A 22,186-nucleotide genomic window follows, 5' to 3' on the forward strand; every position below is an offset into this window, starting at 1 on the left:
ATGCCAGCATATAAACATATCATCACATACTGTCAGACATATCTGGGGTGCCTGACCTACCCTTCGGTCCTAGCAACCGAACTCTACTACTATCACATATAACATATCATGCCAGCATATAACATATCAGGTAGTAGCAAACCCAGATGATATCACAAAGACAATCATCCAACATACAACTCCTACTGGTGGGCCGACATTGTGGCCGTAGACCCACCGCTATTGGAAGGTAACTCACCTCACACTGCCGAAGTCCCGCAGACACAATCCCACTCTGTTGAAGTCCCGCAGACTCAACCCCAGCTGCTGGATGACAGATTCCTGAACTGTCAACACCAAAATAACACCCAATTAATAATTGGGTCCCACTACATAACCATAAGTACATTCTTTGGGTAATTACTACATTACCCCTAGCTTGGCTTATTCAAGCCCAAGGCCCAATCCATAGGCCCAAAGTCCAATTATGGCTCAAAGCCCAACATATGGCCCAATTTTCCAAATTGGGCCCAAACCTTTATAAGGTCTTACCATAAGGCCCAATCATTTAGTCCAGTCCAACATTTAATATTCTAATGGCCCAATATCACGTAATCATAAAGGCCCAAACTATGGCCCATCTATGGCCCAATTTTCCAAATTGGGCCCAAACCCCTTACATGGGCCTTACCATAGGCCCATTAAATTATTCTAGCCCAATTGCCTGACTTTGGATGGCACATTAATAACCCAATCATCACGGCCCAACAATAAACCCAAGTGAAATTAGGGTTTCTCATAGAATGATGATTAGGGTTAAGTTTCCTACTTAACCCATTAAGGACTTAATCCTCTAAGGACTTAATCCATTAAGTCCAATATTGCTTAGATTAATCTTTGCCAATGCTTATTATTTAATATCTCAAGTTATTAAATAATTCTCATGTGTGCGTCCCGATTAATTCTCAAAATTAGGGTTTATTGGCATTAGGGTTTTCCAATCCAAATATTAGCCCATTTATCAATTTGTTGGCCTTTTATGTCAATTAGGGCTTTATTGGGCCTATTAGGCCCACTAGAATATCATTAAGCTCATTAGGGTTTTCACTAAGCCCATTAGGCTTTATTGGGCCCATTAGGGCTTCTTTGGGCCCATTAGGGTTTCAAGCACCCCAAACGAGTCAACACAATCTGGCAAGGCACACCGCCACCCGACACGGCAGCCGGTGGTGGTTTGAGTTTCTTTTCATTATTTTTCTTTCCGGTTACATTTTACAATGCTAATCTCTAAAGTAACACACAGACAACTAGGCTAAACACACACACACAACCACCTGTGGTGGCCGGCGGTAGCGAGTGGCAAAAGCCACCATGGCTCGCGGCCATGGTCGGTATTTTTCCATTTTCCGGCCAAAAACAATCCCCACACAACACGCACTCCACTGTAGCATTAAACAACACACACCAAAGCACACACAACCACCTTCTCTAGTGGCTAGCGACGGTTGGAGGCGGCAGCAGCTTATCTTCTTCAACAGTCTCCGTCAACGAGGGTGGCGGCTAGGGTTAGCGGTCTCGGCTGGTGAACGGCAGCAACAGCAATGGCCGAAGATGGACCTTGTTTGGTATTCGTTAACGGAAATGTCAACAGCCATCCTCACGGAGAGAAAAGGGGGCAGAGGTGGTGGCGTTCGACGGCAACACTGCAGTTCCAACACTACAACGGTGGTTATGAGCTGAAGCAGCCACCCAAACGTGAACTAAAAGAAGAGGGAGGAAGAGGAACGTCCAAAAATCCAGCGACGCTGCCCTGACATCATTTCCGGCAGCCATGGTGATCCTCTGATGCACACAACATCCCGACAGTGAGGCTGGAGGCGTTTAGACGGCGAAGGAGCGGCGGCAACGGGCCCTTGACTGGTCGGAACAACAACTGGTGGTGGTGGTCGTCTTCACGCATGGCGGCTGGAAGCTAATCGGAAGAGAGGGTGGAGGGATAAGGGTCGCGGCTAGAGGTTGAAGGTGGAGAGGGTGACGGCTCCTCAAAGAATGCTAGGGTTAGGGTTTCTCTTAAGCTATATACCCGATCCCTCAAAACATTATGCCATAATAACAATATCAGTCCCTCCCCCTTCCCTTTTCTTTCAAATTTAATCCATTTGTTACCAAATGGACCCTCCTTGACGAATTCTTCTCAAATTAAGTCTAATACTTATTCTTTAACCCCTGTTTCCATAAATTCTTTTATATTGGTCCAAATGATAACAAATAGCCCTTCCTCTTCCAAAACCTTTTCAAAATAATCCCTTAATTGCACTTTAACCCCTGAAACTAACATCCCGATAATTATTACTTGATTTTTGCGCTACTATACATTCATCACTTCATTTATTTATTTATTAAATAAACAGGGTGTTACAACTCTCCCTCACTTAAATTAGATTTCGTCCTCGAAATCAATACTTACCATTTCTTATATGCCAAACCACTTCTAGTAACATGATCACTGTTTTGGGCACATCCTCGCCTTCCCAGGGTAGCTGTGACCAAATATTCGCAAAGCCCTAATATCCTTATATGAACAAATTCCTCGCAACAGGATCACATCTACTTCATCTGACTCTACTATCTCGAGATGGTCTGATTCCCTGACAGACCACTCATACTGAATCATCATCGACGAGTCCAGTCTGTTTATCCCACAACTGACTACTTGACTTCTGATTACTCGCGGTTCCCACTATAAAACAGGGTCACAGACCCAAAATGTCCTTGCATATCACTCATACTTGGTCAAGGCTCAACTGATCTCCCTGTGAGTGACTTGTCACTTCCTAATCAACCAGCTATTACGTCAGTATTTGCAACCTAAAACGCAAATACTAACATTGCCCAAGTGTTGAAACTGCCCGAACACTGAACTGCCTGAAGCAGTATTTTGCCTCATGGCCGCTTGCCAAAACCTATCGAGACCTCCCTGGTCTCAATTCATTCACCAATCATCTGAAATTCCAGGTTCTGGCCTGGCGGCAGAGCCAAATGGCTCCCACTTAGTCGTCTCACACGACTTCCGAACGATATCCTTCTCTAGAACTAGTTGCCACTAGTTATCATGCCACTGTGACTCTAACAACCTCCTGACCCAACCGATCGGGTCCATGCGTCGAATCCTGACGCCACCACATCCAATGCTAAAAGTGATTGCTACCCGATCAATGGTAGCCTATTGTCACAACGACCTAAGCAGTCCATTGCTTCCCTGATCTCATAACTATAGTGACGTCCCTACAGTCTCATTACTGGCTTATCCAGATCTAATCCATTTGGGTAAATTCAAAATCCAATCCGTGGATTTCCATATCCTCAATGTTGCACCCCAACTGGTGGGTACTACTGTTCCTTTCGCGTCCTAACAACGCGCTCAAGCTATCTACCAAACTAGTTAATGCTATGGCTACACACGCAGTCTTACAACACCCTATCACTATCTAGCTGCTAGTGAATGCTACGGCTACACCCGCAGACTTACAACACTCTAATACTATCTGACTACTAGCGAATGCTACTGCTACACCCGCATACTTACGACACTCTAACACTATCTGCCAACCTGGTGAATGCTACGGCTACACCCGCAGAATTACAACACCCTAACACTATCTGCCAACCTGGTGAATGCTACGGCTACACCCGCAGACTTACAACACCCCTCACACTATCTGTTGCTAGTGAATGCTACGGCTACACCCGCAGACTTACAACACTCTAATACTATCTGGCTGCTAGTGAATGCTACGGCTACACCCGCAGACTTACAACACTTCCCATGCTAACTGACCACTAATGAATGCTACGGCTACTCCCGTAGTCTTACAACACTTTCCATACTAACTGACCACTAGTGAATGCTACGGCTACCCCCGTAGTCTTACAACACTTTCCAAACTATCTGACTGCTAGTGAATGCTACAGCTACCCCCGTAGTCTTACAACACTTTCCAAACTAGGTCGAACACGCACTCGACCTAACACACAGATGAACTTGAGTCCTAACCAGAAATCTAACCTGGTTCCCGAAACCTGCTATCACATGACCCCATTGTATCAGTACAGTACCCATGCCCGTGATCAAAGCGTCACAACAAACCATGAAATCATCTACACCCTCTGGCAGGGTGAGAATCGGTGCCTCGCGCAACCGATGTCTGAGAGTCTCGAAGGCTGCCTGCTGCTCAGGCCCCCAACGAAAGGCCACCGACTCCTTGGTCAGTCGGGTCAAAGGAACCACTATCTCGGAGAAGACCCGTATAAATCTCCGGTAATAACCCGCTAGACCCAGGGAACTCCGAATCTCAGATGGAGACCTTGGAATTTCCCACTGCATCACGACCTCTATCTTGGCCGGATCAACTAGAATACCCTTCTGGTTGACAAGGTGGCCAAGATATTGCACCCCGCACAACCAAAACTCACATTTGGAGAACCTTATAAAAAGTCTCTCCCCCACTTAGATTCAACTAAGTCTTCACGGCCTGCGAGAATTGAGGGATTCCCAATCCTTCTCGCTTTCTAGTATCCCACTGATGACAACCTGTGCTTACCAATGCTAGCGTTTAATCACCGATTAAACCTTAAGATCGTCCATCCTCTGAAATCTTGAAGAGTACTCTTGAAATATGGTCCAATCTGACACCTCAATCCATATCCCATGCTGTCAATTGAAGGTCTTAATCTTTACTCTGGCTGACGAATCCTCGTTCCTACTTCCAATCTTGCAGTACCACTGAACTCTAACCAAACACAGCCCATGCGAAAATACAATTCTTTTGAACATGCGATGACCAACCACTTATGCATCTAACACCCGCGACTGACACTACCCTTTTCATGTCACCAACTCTGTCCTACCAACAGTAGTGCCTTGGACTCCAAAGTTCATCCATAGACAGTTACCGACCATACTTGAACAATGATAGAACCCCTGAACGCCGACTTCACTGGAGAACAATCACTCCAACCCTGATCGAGTATCCTCTAAATAATACTCCTGCATGGATCCCGACAAGGATCCGAAATGATAACGGTAAGCGCGGAACCCACTCCGCAAGATGCGTCCCTCTGTGGGTTCATCAAGGACCTTTCGGCATGCAGGATGGCATATATGATCCTTGGTAACCCAAACACTAGCAGAAAAACCGACCCGAGGTCTGTCTTATCCAAACTCACTCATAATTCCAAAATGGTACGTATCCCAACATCCATCTAGTAGCAATAGTAGATGACATACCCGCAACATCTGGAGGAATATTGATCCCCTCCAGCTGACATGATCAACCCTGCCACACCTGTAGCAGCCTAAACCCTTGGAGTGACAAACTACCTCGTGTACTTTCTCGTATGCGATGCACTGACTCAGGCCCTGCTGGCCTTTCACCCGATGACCGGAAGTCATGGGTCTCTTCCCAGGACCCTCTACTATACACACCTGGCACAACCCTCTCTTTCCAGGGGGCTCCAAATCGATCTCGCATCTGCAACTCTTGGAAATCATATCCTTCAGGGTCTGACACCCTGTCACGCTCACTAGCTCGCTTGCCAATGGCTAAGCTGCAACAACTGGAACATCCTCTGTCCCCAAACTGGGTCACAAACTCTTCCCTGAAGCTTCTTAGATTCTCCAAGACTCTCACTGATTCGAGTATGGATCCTGTGCTTTCAGTAGTACGGGCCCAATACTACCTTCCACACCTATCCATACTTTCCTCAGCAATCCTCCCGAATCCTCCAAGTCACTTCCTCAAAATGGTACACCCAAGTCTCACTGAACCTCATTACTAACCCACTGAAGCGTATCCTAGGCTTTCCTAGGTTCCCGAACTCACCCAGTCCCCAGCTGCTGAAAGATTCCCAATAATGTCAACTAGCTACCTCATGAATATAGCTAGCTCACATTACTAAGAGTCTCCCAAAGCACAAAGCAAGCAGCATTCAGACAATAGAAAATCTAACCATCATATTCCAATCAAATCATTCTATCCTCTAATCAGGAATTTGTACATGCACTTCAAAGGCTCATACAATCAGGCATAACCTAGACAGACTATCCTATTACTGACTGGTCAGTACTAGCATGCAATTCTACAAGCACATACTATAGGCATATAAGGCATCCTCCTAGATCTTTAGCCCTAATCTAGCATGCAATTCTCATAATCATATCATATCATACCATAACATAACATGTATGGGTATCTTGGGGAAAACTTACTTGAGCTCGGCTGATTGCACGCATCACACACTTTGTTCTTCTCAAAGTTCTTTCTCTTTTCAGATTCTTTTCAACTCTTTTTTTTTACAAAATGGTTTTACTTTTGAAAATTTTCATACCAAGCCCTTAGTTTGAGTTCAGACAGACCCGAGAGTATGTCCGAATCCCTCAAACCAAGGCTCTGATACCAACTTGTAACATCCCAAAATTCAAGGCCAAAAATTTCATTTTTAAATAAGTTATTGCATAAAACCATCAGTATAAAAACATTCATAATAACATCTCGTGGCAACCAAAATGTCAGTGATCAAAACATATTATCATAAAACCATATCAGAGTGTAATCCCAAAGATCTCCTGTGCGGAAAACATAGTGTGATGTGCTACGATCAAGCCGACTCCTATCCTTTAAAACGAGTACCTGAAACCAAAACTGTAAACCGTAAGCACAAAGCTTAGTGAGTTCCCCCATCATACCACATACCATATAATCACATAGCATACATACTGCCGGCAATTCTGGGGTGCCCGACCTACCCGGTACGGCCATTCTAGGGTGCCGACCTATCCGTGTCAAGCCATTCTGGGGTGCTGACCTACCCGTGTCGAGCCATTATGGGGTGCGGACCTACCATTCGGTCCTCACAACCGAACCTCGGGGACTATTCCACCCCCTACTGCTACTATCACATATATCATAAACATACTATCAGACATATTTGGGGTGTCCGAACTACCCTTCGGTCCTAACAACCGAACTTGGGGACTATTCCCCTCCTACTACCGCTATCACATATATCATATCATGCCAGCATATAAACATATCATCACATACTGTCAGACATATCTGGGGTGCCTGACCTACCCTTCGGTCCTAGCAACCGAACTCTACTACTATCACATATAACATATCATGTCAGCATATAACATATCAGGTAGTAGCAAACCCAGATGATATCACAAAGACAATCATCCAACATACAACTCCTACTGGTGGGCCGACATTGTGGCCGTAGACCCACCGCTATTGGAAGGTAACTCACCTCACACTGCTGAAGTCCCGCAGACACAATCCCACTCTGCTGAAGTCCCGCAGACTCAACCCCAGCTGCTGGATGACAGATTCATGAACTGTCAACACCAAAATAACACCCAATTAATAATTGGGTCCCACTACATAACCATAAGTACATTCTTTGGGTAATTACTACATTACCCCTAGCTTGGCTTATTCAAGCCCAAGGCCCAATCCATAGGCCCAAAGTCCAATTATGGCTCAAAGCCCAACATATGGCCCAATTTTCCAAATTGGGCCCAAACCTTTATAAGGTCTTACCATAAGGCCCAATCATTTAGTCCAGTCCAACATTTAATATTCTAATGGCCCAATATCACGTAATCATAAAGGCCCAAACTATGGCCCATCTATGGAAAATTGGGCCCAAACCCCTTACATGGGCCTTACCCTAGGCACATTAAATTATTCTAGTCCAATTGCCTGACTTTGGATGGCCCATTAATAACCCAATCATCACGGCCCAACAATAAACCCAAGTGAAATTAGGGTTTCTCATAGAATGATGATTAGGGTTAAGTTTCCTACTTAACCCATTAAGGACTTAATCCTCTAAGGACTTAATCCATTAAGTCCAATATTGCTTAGATTAATCTTTGCCAATGATTATTATTTAATATATCAAGTTATTAAATAATTCCCATGTGTGCGTCCCGATTAATTCTCAAAATTAGGGTTTATTGGCATTAGGGTTTTCCAATCCAAATATTAGCCCATTTTATCAACTTTTTGGCCTTTTATGCCAATTAGGGCTTTATTGGGCCTATTAGGCCCACTAGAATATCATTAAGCTCATTAGGGTTTTCACTAAGCCCATTAGGCTTCATTGGGCCCATTAGGGCTTCTTTGGGCCCATTAGGGTTTCAAGCACCCCAAACGAGTCAACACAATCCGGCAAGGCACACCGCCACCCGACACGGCGGCCGGTGGCGGCAGGAGGCGGCAGCCACCACCCTACAGTGGTGGTTTGAGTTTCTTTTCATTATTTTTCTTTCCGGTTACATTTTACAATGCTAATCTCTAAAGTAACACACACACACAACTAGGCTAAACACATACACACAACCACCTGTGGTGGCCGGCGGTAGCGAGTGGCGGCAGCCATCATGGCTGGCGGCCATGGTGGGTATTTTTCCATTTTTCGGCCAAAAACAATCCCCACACAACACCCACTCCACTGTAGCAATAAACAACACACACCAAAGCACGCACATCCACCTTCTCCAGTGGCTAACGGCGGTTGAAGGCGGCATCAGCTTATCTTCTTCAACAGTCTCCATCAACGAGGGTGGCGGCTAGGGTTAGCGGTCTCGGCTGGCGAACGGCAGCAGCAACAACGGCCGAAGATGGCCCCTGTTTGGTCTTCGTTAACGGCAACGTCAACAACCATCCTCACTGAGAGAAAAGGGGGCAGAGGTGGTGGCGTTCGACGGCAACACTGCAGTTCCAGCGCTACATCGACGGTTATGAGCTGAAGCAGCCACCCAAACGTGAACCAAAAGAAGAGGGAGGAAGAGGAACGTCCAAAAATCCAGTGACGCTGCCCTGGCATCGTTTCCGGCAGCCATGGTGATCCTCCGATGCACACAACATCCCGACAGTGAGGCTGGAGGAGTTTAGACGGCGAAGGAGCGGCGGCAACGGGCCCTTGACTGGTCGGAACAACAACTGGTGGTGGTGGCCGTCTTCATGCATGGCGGCTGGAAGCTAATCGGAAGGGAGGGTGGAGGGATAAGGGTCGCGGCTAGAGGTTGAAGGTGGAGAGGGTGACGGCTCCTCAAAGAATGCTAGGGTTAGGGTTTCCCTTAAGCTATATACCCGATCCCTCAAAACATTATGCCATACTAACAATATCAGTCCCTCCCCCTTCCCTTTTCTTTCAAATTCAATCCAATTGTTACCAAATGGCCCCTCCTTGACGAATTCTTCTCAAATTAAGTCTAATACTTATTCTTTAACCCCTGTTTCCATAAATTCTTTTATATTGGTCCAAATGATAACAAATAGCCCTTCCTCTTCCAAAACCTTTTCAAAATAATCCCTTAATTGCACTTTAACCCCTGAAACTAACATCTCGATAATTATTACTCGATTTTTGGGCTACTATACATTCATCACTTTATTTATTTATTAAATAAACAGGGTGTTACAATTAGGATTGATTATGCTCTTCATTATAGAATGTTTCTGCAAGGATAGATTGTAGACTTGTAGTCAAAGGGCTCCAAATTTTTGATTCGCTTCGACCCCCAAACTGGTTGAGCCAGCTCTGATTTGTCATCATCTTTTATTTCTCTACATTTATTCATTTTTTCGTACAATACCAAATAATATCGATTGATGATTCAATTTATTCCGCCTAAGCAACCAAACATGAAATTTTTTCATGAAATGATAATAATCAATTTTATTATTTTGTCCATTTCATTACATATTTCATTTTTTTTCTTGTTTTCATTCCATTCCACACAATAAAGCAAACTCATAATATTACAATTGATGAGATCGAATTCGGGTTACAAACCTAATTACTTTGATCTTAAATAATCAGTAGGCAAATTTTTGCAACTTGTTTCTCTGTATCAAATTGCTTTAACCATAAATAATCAAAACTGTAATTAGTTATTTTTTATGAAATTCGAAAATAATTATTACAACTTATTTATATAAACTATTATTTGACATTTAAGTTATCAAAAGCTCATTTAAATTCACTTTTGTGTTCGAATTTGTTTTTATCGAGCAAATTTTGTTATAAGGAGTCGTTTTCAGCTGCCGACGTGGCGACGTCATAACAAAATCACAATATATCGTGCATGATTTAATCAAGAAAATTTCCCTCCATCTCAACAACTTTCAAAAACAGTGATTTAATCTCCCATGGCGGAAGCTGACCCTGACCCAAAACATCTCCCCCATGACGGCAGTGAACCACCCAACAAGAGGAAGAAGATCACTAACGCCATCATCAGCGGTGGTTCTTCTCAGTGGAAACACCCTAACGAAATTGAAGACACCGCCACAAGCAAACCAGAGAATGAAGAAATCCAAGAGGTTGATTACGACACCATTGAAATAATGCAGGAGATTCTTGCTTATAGAAATCGGAAAGGAGTGTGGCCATGTGAAAGCCCAGATGATTTGAAAAGATTCTGCTTTCCTTATATTCATGTGGGCATTGGGAACGAAGGTGGGTGGTTAAAGAAAATGGAAGAGATGAAGAACAAATTCAACAATGAGAGTGCTCCAATGGAGGATGTTGATAAAAAGGAATTCGAATTGTGGAAGAAGATTTGGGGGAATGAACAAAAGGGCGATGATGATGATGATGATGATGATTGATCCGAGTGCAGTTTCATGTAAATGAGTTTTCTGAACTTCTTTTTTTGTACTGATTTTTGTATGTAGATGATGATTTCTTACCTCAAGAAATTCAATGGCGAATCAAGAAAATACAATGATTCTTTTGTAAAACAAACTTATGTTGTTTGAAGTTCGATTTTTGCGCATTCTTAATAATATCTCAATAATTGTTTTCCTATTTATATAATATATTATTTTATTTAATCAACAATATGAATCAAAATCATTCTTATCCAACTTTATTCGTTATTTGGAGTCATTAAGTCAAAGTATAAATACCATCCAATCCTTCATGATTCAATCAAAAGATTCCATCCATCTCGAAAACAACTTTCAGAAACCCTGATTTGATCTCCCATGGCGGAAGCTAACCCAAAACCTCTCCCCAATAACGGCGGTGATCCACTGAACAAGAAGAATACTACCTCCGCCACCGCCGTCGGTGGTTCTAAAGAAGTCAAAATTGAAGACACCGGCAGCAGCAAACCCAAGAAAGGTAACGTTGAAGAGGTGAACATCTACAGCCTTGACATACTGCATTTGATTCTTCAATATAAAAACTGGAAATTAAGGAACAACCCCATGTGATAATCCCGATGATTTGCGAGAATTCTGCACTCCTTATATTCGATTGGACATTGGAAACGCAAGGGGATGGATTAGGAAAATGAGAGAGCTTAAGATCAAATTCAACAACGACAGTGCTCCAACTGATGATGTTGATAAGAAGGAATTTGAATTGTGGAAGAAGATTTGGGGGAATGAACAAAAGGGCGATGATCATGATCCAGATGTGGGTTCATCTAAATGATCGTTTTTTATACAGATTTTTGTATGTAAATCATGATTTCTTATCTCAAGAAGTTCAATAGTGGGTCAAGAAAATACACAGATTTGTTTGTAAATGAATAAAACTTAGTAGAGTGTATACTAAGATGTTATATGTTTTGAAATTTAAATAATAATGAAGTAGTTAGATTTTATTTATTTATTTATTATTATTTTTTTAGGGCTAATGTCATAAAAGCCCTTAAATTTTCAAGAAATTGTGGGTTTTACCCTTAGGTGTCTTTTGTGTTCATTAAAACCGGATATTTGATTTAATTTTTGTATTTATGCCCTTTTAGAGGGTTTCCAAGTCAACTGCCGGTAACACACACATAACCCATTTAACTCATTGAAGTTGAAACCATTGAATCAAACATAACCCATTCAGACCTGCAAATATATACTTAAAAGGTAAATCATCATCTATACTCTACATAACTAAAGATGCAAACAACAACCCATCACCACCTGTTCGTCGTCTTCTTCAAATATGTTCATCATTTTTTACAAAAACCTCACACACCTGAAATCCACCACTGTTACCATAACTGAAAACCACCATCACCACCATATCTACATTGACATGGTCCACCACCACCTCTCATTCTTGCCCATATCTAAACTTACCTCCTGTGATACTTTCCTCCTCATTCACCTCGTTCACCATGGTCATCATGGAAATACAAAGGAACACAAAATTACACGCATAACATACAAATCAATACCAAATCATACGTTATGTGTGTTGTATTTAATCACAAATTAGATATCGGTAAAGCCCAAAATGGGTGTGTTATCGACGACAAAGAGGTCTTAATCAGGAAATTAAGGTGATGAACAAGTGCCGCCTTGACTCCAAGATATGAATAAGGTGATGAATGTGATGAGCAGACGATGAACCCCTTTGCTCTGATTCATATATTTACTGTTGCAGCCACTTGAGGTTCTTTAGGATTCATTAATTTCAATGATGAAACCCGATGAGTTTGAGCATGACGACAACAGGGAAGCTCCTTATATCAATCTGGAGAATTAGAATGGAAAGATGGTGGATGAGATCGATCCACCGGTGGAGGAAGAAAACTCTGATCAGCCACAAGCCCTAATCTTCAAAAATTGTGGATGATTTTGATGGAGTCAGGTAAACAGAAGAAAGGGAGGTGAGGTTTATGCGTATAATGAAGATATAAGGATATGCGTCGATGTCAGGGGGTGGAGCTACGCCGGTGGACCGACTCTGGTTGTAGATGATGTTGATGGCGAATCTAAGGAGGCGATTTTAGAGGAGCTCCAACACTCTTTTCCTAGGTTTCATGGTGGCTGGGGGAAACATTCAGAATGAAGAGGAAGGGAGACCACGTGGTTTGTTTCATTACACCATAAAAGAAGAAGAAGAATGGTGAACAGAAGAAGGATGTATGGGGATGAAGATGACGATGGGTAGGGTAAGTATAACAGGGTAACCGGTTGTTTACCTGTTAAATGGCGATTTTTACACAATTAGTCTAAATATCCGGTTTTAATGAACACAAAAGACACCAAAGGGTAAAACTCACAATTTCTTGAAAACTTAAGGGCTTTTATGACATTAGCCCTTTTTTTTTATATTGAATTCACAAATATATTCTGGATAAACAAATCGAATTTGAAGTGGTTTATCGTGGTTGCGCCACAACTAACTAATAAGCTATTTTACTTGTCGAGATTTTAAGTTGTCATGTTTGTCATACCAAAAATTAAGTTTATAAGCTAGTTATTTTATTTTATTTTATTTTCTTTCCAAAAAAAAAATTAATTAATTATATAAAATATATTCATTTACATGCATTTTATAAATTTTAGCTAGTTTATTAAGTAGTTAATATCAAAAATCATTTTGTAGTTAGTTTATAAATTGTCAGCTAGTTTGTCGACTAACATTAACAATTTCAATTTAGAAAATAAAACAAAAAACCACAATAAAACCTATTAAAAAATTACCAAATTTATATTTTTAAAACTAAAAGAACAAAACCAAAAAAAACCAACGAACCACAAATACTAGATATACAGCAGTTTGTAGAAAAACTAATACTAAAATATTTATCAACAAAAACTGGAATCAAATATGGTTAAAGACACCGGTAAATTAAAACAGCCACGAATATTTATGTATGTATAGAATCCAATGATCCACGATATCCGCCGTTCATTTCAATGGATGAAAATCAACGGCGGAGACTCTTGATCCGCGTTATCTGTTCTTATTGGCTGCCTTTAACACCCTACCCAACCTATAAAAGCACCAAGCAGCCATTATATCTTCATCTACATTCTACAAACAACATCTCACTATTACATTTCAGTTTTTTTAGTCCAAGCAATGGCCGGAAGAGGAAAGTCCATTAAGTCCGCCGCCGTAGCCAAGAAGTCGACATCTCGTAGCAGCAAGGCCGGACTCCAGTTTCCCGTTGGTCGTATCGCTCGTTTCCTCAGAACCGGAAAGTACGCTGACCGGATCGGTGGCGGTGCTCCTGTTTATCTCGCCGCCGTCATGGAGTACCTTGCGGCTGAGGTTCTTGAGTTGGCCGGGAATGCTGCCAGAGACAACAAGAAGACTCGAGTTGTGCCTCGGCATATACAGTTAGCTGTGAGAAACGATGAAGAATTGAGTAGATTGCTTGGAGCTGTTACGATTGCTAATGGCGGAGTGATGCCCAACATTCACGCTCACTTGCTTCCAAAGAAGGCGTCTGTTGCATCTTCTAAAGATGATGAATAGGTTTCCGATTAGGATTTTGGATTGGTTTCTTTGTTGTGGTGACATTCGATTGTGAATGATAGATTTGGGGAATATATTTTGATTTATGCAATTGTAATTCAAAATCATGAATGATATTGTATCTAATGGAATATCGATTGATTATGTGATTTTGTAGTTGAATTTATTGAATTATCTAATGAACGTGTTCAATTATATCATTCACTTTTAGAACAATTTATAATTCAAAGAATAATTTGCAGATTCTTCATAAAAATGGCAAATATTTAATAAGTAAACTATGACCTTATAATACAAAAAAAATCTCAAATAGTTTTATGATAACGACGAGCTCACGCAAATTTTATAGTTTCTGAAAAAGAAACTCGTGTTTCTCTTCATTATTCAATAACTAAAATCATAATGGTATATTGGTATATGTACACTACTTAAATACAAACGTATAATTCATTTTCTTTATCTATGAATTTAGAATTACATATATGTTGCAAGTTTTAATTAAAACATAAATATCTTCAAGACTGTTGCTCCAAAATAGCACCATATCTTGGGTCAGTTTATACAAGTAACTAAAAAACAGTAAAAATAACAATATTTACATCAACAAGTCAACAACAACAATAATAAATTAATAACTAATAAGGGAATGAAAGAAATAGTAATTTAGTTTCCTTGATTTGATTATTATAGCATCATACCTTCGTTTTTCTTTACTACAACATTGTATACAACCAAATTGGTTACCCATTTCATTATATGCTTATAGCCCATTGCTTATTACGATTTAGAAAGTATCATGATATCAAACTCATATATTCATTTCCAGTCACTTCATTAATACATCTATGATCTGAGTATAGTCTAGAAGTTTTATTCAATTACAAACGAATCTGTGTATTTTCTTGACCCACCATTGAATTTCTTGAGGTAAGAAATCATCATCAACATGCAAAAATCTGTAAAAAAACGATTAGAAATCTTATTTAGATGAACCCACACCTGGATCATGATCATCGCCCTTTAGTTCACCCCCCCAAATCTTCTTCCACACTTCGAATTCCTCTTTCTCAACATCATCCGTCGGATCACTGTCGTCGTTGAATTTGGTCTTCAGCTCTCTCATTTTCCTAATCCATCCCCTTGCGTTCCCAATGTCCAATCGAATATAAGGAGTGCAGAATTCACGCAAATCATCGGGATTATCACACGGGGTTGTTCCTTTCCACTTTTTATACTCAAGAATCTCATTCAGTAAGTCAAGGTTGTAGATGTTAACCTCTTCGACGTCACCTTTCTTGGATTTTCTGTTGCTGGTGTCTTCAATTTTGACTTGTTTAGAACCACCGGCGGAGGTAGTATTCTTCTTCTTGGGTGGATCACCACCGTCATTGGGAAGATGTTTTCGGTTAGCTTCCGCCATGGGAGATCAAATCAGTGTTTCTGAAAGTTGTTTTCGAAATGGAGGGAAAATTTTGATTGAATCGTGGAGAATTGGATGGTATTTATAGGGATTTAGAAATCAGAATCTTGTGAGAATCTTGTTATAACGTCCGCGCTTGGAAACGACTCACTGAGTTTGACTCCGAATGACCAATAAAGGTCGATATATATTATTTCAATTCTAATTGTTTAATATTTATAATTAGGGATTATATTTTTATTTAAATACCTCGTGAGAGATATTTCATTTTAATTGTTCTCCATTCCAGTGTTTGATGTGGATCTACCTATTACGATTTAAATTGGTGTGATTAGTTAGTTCTGATACAAAATGAATTTGACTGAAGTTTTAATAATTTAAAAGTTTTAATAATTTAAAAATCAAAATAATCAGATATACATAAACAAGTTGTAATATCTAGTTTTGAATGTTTGATATAAACTAATTATAATTCTGATAATGTTTTGTCAAAGTAATTTGATATGGAGAATAGGTATTCTTATTAGTATTTAGTATTTACTTAAGATTAACACAACCATATGTTGAGAGCCTAATGATTGAGGTGCGAAATTTCATACATGAGTTCAATGGTTCAAACTTCAAACTCTAACATGTCCAAAATATTGTTAATGTTCAATGATTAATATCTCACGTGAGCATTGGATTAGGTTTACATGAGCCATTCAAATGACACAACTTACTATTTTATAAAGATTATAGTAATTAGCTTTGTACAGGTCAATGCCCAATATTGTATACAAGCCCCAATTTGATCTCATCACGTGTGGTTTGGATCATATTTATATGAGTCGTTCAGATGGTACGGTTTACAATTTTAATAAAGATTAAAGTAATTAGCTTTGTAAAGACCCATGTCCAATATTGTATATAAACCCTTATTTGATCTCACCAACTGATTAGATACAATCACATTTATCCATTTAAGTATTTACAAAAGAAAAATTTTGATTTTTGAAAAGGTTTTACATGGGTATATAGCATAAAACAAGTATAAATACAAGTAACACACACTTGTTAGGAAAAACCCGAGCAAGTTTTTTTTTTTTTTTTTTTTTTTTTTGTGTGTGTGTGAAAGGGAACTTCCCTAATAAAGATTTTTGACCAGCTTTGACGCACTGACTAATCCCCCACTACAAACATGAGGCATAACCTTATGTTCCGGAGTGATTGTAGACGAACCTCCATTGCCATTGTCACATGGCTTGAGTAGTGCCATGATTTGAACATGCGTCAATATCTACCATATCTTCCACATATCTTACCAAACAACCCAAGTGGTCCGAAAAACCCAAACAAGTTATAATAAGTAAAGTTGCAATACACCAAGACGAACACACAAATACATTTATTCTTTTGTGTTTACAGCGGGTTAAGTCTATACTGTCAAAAACATAACCAACAGATCTAATCACAACATCAACAGATCTTTTATTAATCAAAACAAGATCCAGTTGGTTTTCAAGAGACTTACAACTTAAAACTCACTACATAACACTCACACTCAAATATATACAAAATAACAACCAGACTAAAAAGTTTATTGAACAAAAGTTAACAAGAACAAAACAACTCTAGACTCGATCAAAACCCTAGTCTGAAGAAGATGAAGACGAGAGAACAGAGAGAATTAAGCGTAAGTGTGTGAAATGAAAGAATGATCTGAATGATCAATTACAGCTAAAACCAAGTATATATACTTCGGGTACAACCTATAGACCAAACCCGGAATATATCCGACCCAAACCCTGTGTGAAAGATCCATGTGCTTTCCAGTTTCCAGATAATGAGCCCTAGTCCCTGCAATACCAAAAGGAAATACATCCTCATAGAACATTACATCCCTGGAAAAGAAAACAGAAAAATTATCAAGATTATACAACTTATATCCTTTCTTTTCATTAGAATAACCAATAAAAACACATTTTTCAGATCTTTCAACAAACTTATCTGATATATTTTGCTTAACAGAAAAACATAAACACCCAAACACTCTTAAATTCTCAAATTTAGGCAAACAGTTGTAAATCATTTCAAAAGGAGACTTCCCCTTCAAAACTGAAGTAGGAAGTCTATTTATCAAAAACACAGCAGTCAAAACTGACTCACCCCAAAACTTAAGAGGTAAACCAGATTGAAACAAAAGTGATCTGGCTACATTCAAGAGATGTCTATGCTTTCTTTCCACAATACCATTCTGTTGTGGAGTATAAGTACAAGTAGTTTGGTGAGAAATGCCATTTTTATCAAAAAAATCTTTAAATTGAGAATTAACAAACTCAGTACCATTATCAGATCTAACAACCTTAAGACTCGAATTAAAATGATTCTTTAAGAAATTATAAAACACAGAAAACCAATAAAAAACTTCAGTTTTGGATTTTAACAAATATACCCGTACACCTCTGGTGAAATCATCCACAATAGTTAGAAAATATTTGAAGCCATCAGTCGTAGCAACCATATAGGGACCCCAAACATCTATATGCACTAAATCACCTAAAGAAGAACTCTTATGTTCACTCAAATGGAAAGAGTTCCTAGACTGCTTAGCCTTGTGACAAACATCACAAGGAGGAAGAGACTCAGTCCCAAAGGACAAAACATGTTTAAGAGAATTTAAAGACTGAATAGCAAGATGACCCAATCTATTATGCCAAATAACCTTTGAAACATAACAACCAATCCTACTTAAAGAAGCCATATTACCTGAAGAGTAAGAATCCTCAAGATAATACAACCCTCCTGATTCACTACCAGTCCCCACAGTCACCTTGGACTGTGAATCCTGAACAACACATTTAAACTCATCAAAAACAAGTTGACACTTATTATCCTTACAAAGTTTATGAACTGAAAGTAAATTAACATTGAATTCAGGAACAACAAAAACATCAGACAAAACTAATGAATCAGATAATCTCATATTTCCAATTTTATTAATCCTAGCAGAAGATCCATTAGGATGATCCACTCTAAGATCAAGTTTTGAAACATCAACAATGTTATTTAGCTTAAAATCATTTTTGGTCATATGATGATTTGCACCAGAATCAACAATCCACTTTTTATTTGTAGATACAGAAGAGTTATAACAAGTACCTGCCATATTCGCAGATACTTCACTTGTTGAAGGTTTCTCATTAATAAGACTGAGAAACTTGTTATATTGCTCACTTGTAAGAAAAAACTTTTCAGAAGAGTGGTTAGTTTTAACATCCAAATCAGAAGAACCATTAACATCAGAAGAAATTTAATTATTAGAAGAAACTGACTTATTAAAATTCTGAGGTTCATTCTTCAATTTAAAATCTTTTAGAAAACCAATGAGCTTATAACATCTTTCAATAGTATGTCCCTTAAGACCACAATTTTTGCACTGAAAATTAGAATTTCCACGAGACTTATTTCGTTTTTGATCATTGAATTTACCAACAAAAGCAGTAACCTGAGACTTAGAGGAAGATTGAGAAATGGAACCTCCTTTTTGATGTGATTCTTCACGAGAAACAATTGAAAAAGCAGTTTTTACATTAGGGAGAGGTTCCATTAACAAGTTATGGCTTTTAACCTGGCTGAGTGTATCATCTAAACCAGACAAGAACTGCATCAGCTTCATTTAACTTTGAATGATTAACAAAGTCAACTGAAGCTTCACATGTAAATTCAGACAAATTAACCAACCCATCAAATTCTTTCCACAAAGCATCAAGCTTACTGTAATACTGAGAGACAGACAAACCACTTTGAGTAAGAGAATTTATTTTTTGATGTACATTAAAAACAACAGAACCATCTGCTTTAGAATAAGTTTCACTTAACCCAGACCAAATATTAGAAGCATTATCGCTACAAGCATGATTAGCATATAAAGACTCGGAAACAGAACCAAGAATCCTAGAACATACCACAACATTAACACGTTCCCATTTATGAATTTTAGTTTCATCCTCACTAGGTTTAGGAAACGTTTTATCAACAAATCCTAATTTATTCCTAACTTTCAAAGCCCTAGTCATAGAAATTTTCCAAATTCTAAAGTTCTCAGTACCAGTCAATTTGAAACTAATAACTGAAACAACACCATTATTAGAAGGGTGTAAAAACAATGGATCATCAAAATCATAATGATCTGGACTTTTAACACCAGATGCAGAAGGAGTTTCCCCAACCATGACTGATACAACTTATACAATAACAAAATTGTGTTCTCTTAGGAAAAAATGACTATACTAAACCAGATTCTGACCACCTTTCAAGGGGTAGACAAGCTAGTATAACCACAAGACCACAACCTTGTTATTAACAAATTGTAAGAGTCACAACACAACAAAGAAAACAATACAATAACACAGAAGCACCCAAGATATTAATCTGAACAAACAAGAAGAGAAACAAGCGTGCGAATACTTACAGAAATCCACTCAAAATGCTCTGCAAGCAGCAATGTTGTTTACCGTTAGATCTATATAAAATAGAATCTAACACTGAAGTAGACAGACATTCAAATGCCAGAAACCATCAAACACCCCAGATTGCACCGTTTGCAACCTTAACATTAACAGTCGCTTGACGTTGGCCGTTAGACAACGAGAAGTTAGATCTAAACGTTTACAGTCAAGCGATCGTTTACTATTAAGATCGACGATGTCTGAGAGAGTTTACACTTTCATTTTATGAACAACAAGAAATCCACCTTCACCGCACAAACAGAGGATCAGAGAAAAGATCAATAAACTTCCAAGGAAGCTCAAGAACCAAAACAAACAGAAAACCCTAACTCAAAACCCTAATTCAAAACAGATCGAGAAATCAAGAGGAAAAAACGATGCATGAATAAACCTGCTCTGATACCATGTCAAAAACATAACCAACAGATCTAATCACAACATCAACATATCTTTTATTAATCAAAACAAGATCCAGTTGGTTTTCAAGAGACTTACAACTTAAAACTCACTACATAACACTCACACTTAAATATATACAAAATAACAACCAGACTAAAAAGTTTATTGAACAAAAGATAACAAGAACAAAACAACTCTAGACTTGATCAAAACCCTAGTCTGAAGAAGATGAAGACGAGAGAACAGAGAGAATTAAGCGTAAGTGTGTGAAATGAAAGAATGATCTGAATGACCAATTACAGCTGAAACCAAGTATATATACTTCGGGTACAACCCATAGACCAAACCCAGAATATATCCAACCCAAATCCTGTGTGAAAGATCCACGTGCTTTCCAGTTTCCAGATAATGAGCCCTAGTCCCTGCAATACCAAAATACTACACAATACACCCAATACCATAATCCTTTTATAATTCTCATCATAAACCTCCCTTCAATCTTACAATTCCAACCCAGTTAAGATAGTTTTTCTCAATGTTAATCTTGTTCATAAATATATACTCTTTTTAACATATACGCTTAAAAGTTGTCCAATAAAGTTTGTCCTACCATAAGTATAATACAAGTCTCGATCTTCACTACTTAGTAAAATGCAACTACACAACTCAAAGTGACTTCCTGTGGTTGTAACATAGTCATTAGACATGATAAGGAATCCTGGAAAATAATACGAGAATCGTTTGGATTAAAAATGAATTAAGAAAAAAAAGTAGAACAAAATGATGGATAAGAAAAGTAGAATGAAATGATGGAAAAGAAAAGTAGAAAAAAATGGAGAAAAAAAATATTTTTCGTAAATATGACACAAACAAATTAACCTAGGTAAACTACGTGTTTTCTTTTGCATTTTTATATTCTCTCTCTCGCTCTCTCTCTCTCTCTCTCTCTCTCTCTTTCTCTCTCTCTCTCTCACACACACACACACACACACACACACATATATATATATATATATATATATATATATATATATATATATATATATATATATATATATATATATATATATATATATATATATATATCACCAAAGGGCTTCTAGCCCAACGGTACCGGTGTTGCCCTCCCTCCTTGAGGTTGAGGGTTCATGTCCTGTTGTGGACATAGGTGAATTTAAGGAGTAGTTTAGAAGTAGGTTAGATTTGCCGTTTCAAAAAAAAGAATCAATGAATGGTATAAATGAGTCAAATGTATGATTTTTAGGAAAACCATATGCCACGACGTGACATGAAGGGTGTCATGACCTGACATGACAATTAGAGATCCCGTGTCCAGAATAGTTGTCACGACATGACGAATGGAGTATAACGATGTGATAGCAGCTGCAACCCAAACCCATGATTTTTAGGGTCTCTTTCATATTTAAAGCCATTAACTCATGCCATAGGGAATCATTTTCAACCTCCAACCTCTCTCAACGAAACCTTAGCCACATTTCATGTTTGTGAGCTTATTTGATTGATTAGAGGCCTTGTTCTTGGCTTATGGTGAAACTTGAAGAAGAAGGAAGTTCATTGTGGTGTAAGGAAGCAAGGAACTAGC

At 38.9% G+C, this 22,186-nt stretch overlaps 1 protein-coding gene and 1 pseudogene across 1 annotated transcript; one reads left to right on the forward strand and one right to left on the reverse strand.

The window, feature by feature from the left end:
• The first annotated feature begins 13,833 nt into the window (after positions 1-13,833).
• LOC145136976 (putative histone H2A.3 pseudogene) lies at positions 13,834-14,418 on the forward strand (annotated as a pseudogene).
• Positions 14,419-19,317: 4,899 nt separating this feature from the next.
• On the reverse strand, positions 19,318-19,908 carry LOC145140253 (uncharacterized). Its single transcript, XM_079073805.1, has one exon. The coding sequence runs from the start codon at positions 19,906-19,908 to the stop codon at positions 19,318-19,320; it is 591 nt and encodes a 196-aa protein (XP_078929931.1).
• Between the last annotated feature and the right edge of the window lie 2,278 nt (positions 19,909-22,186).

This window comes from Lactuca virosa, chromosome 9, assembly GCF_052849685.1.
Source record: "Lactuca virosa cultivar CGN04683 chromosome 9, Lactuca_virosa_CGN04683_v6, whole genome shotgun sequence".
In the NCBI taxonomy this organism is placed as follows: Eukaryota; Viridiplantae; Streptophyta; class Magnoliopsida; order Asterales; family Asteraceae; genus Lactuca; species Lactuca virosa.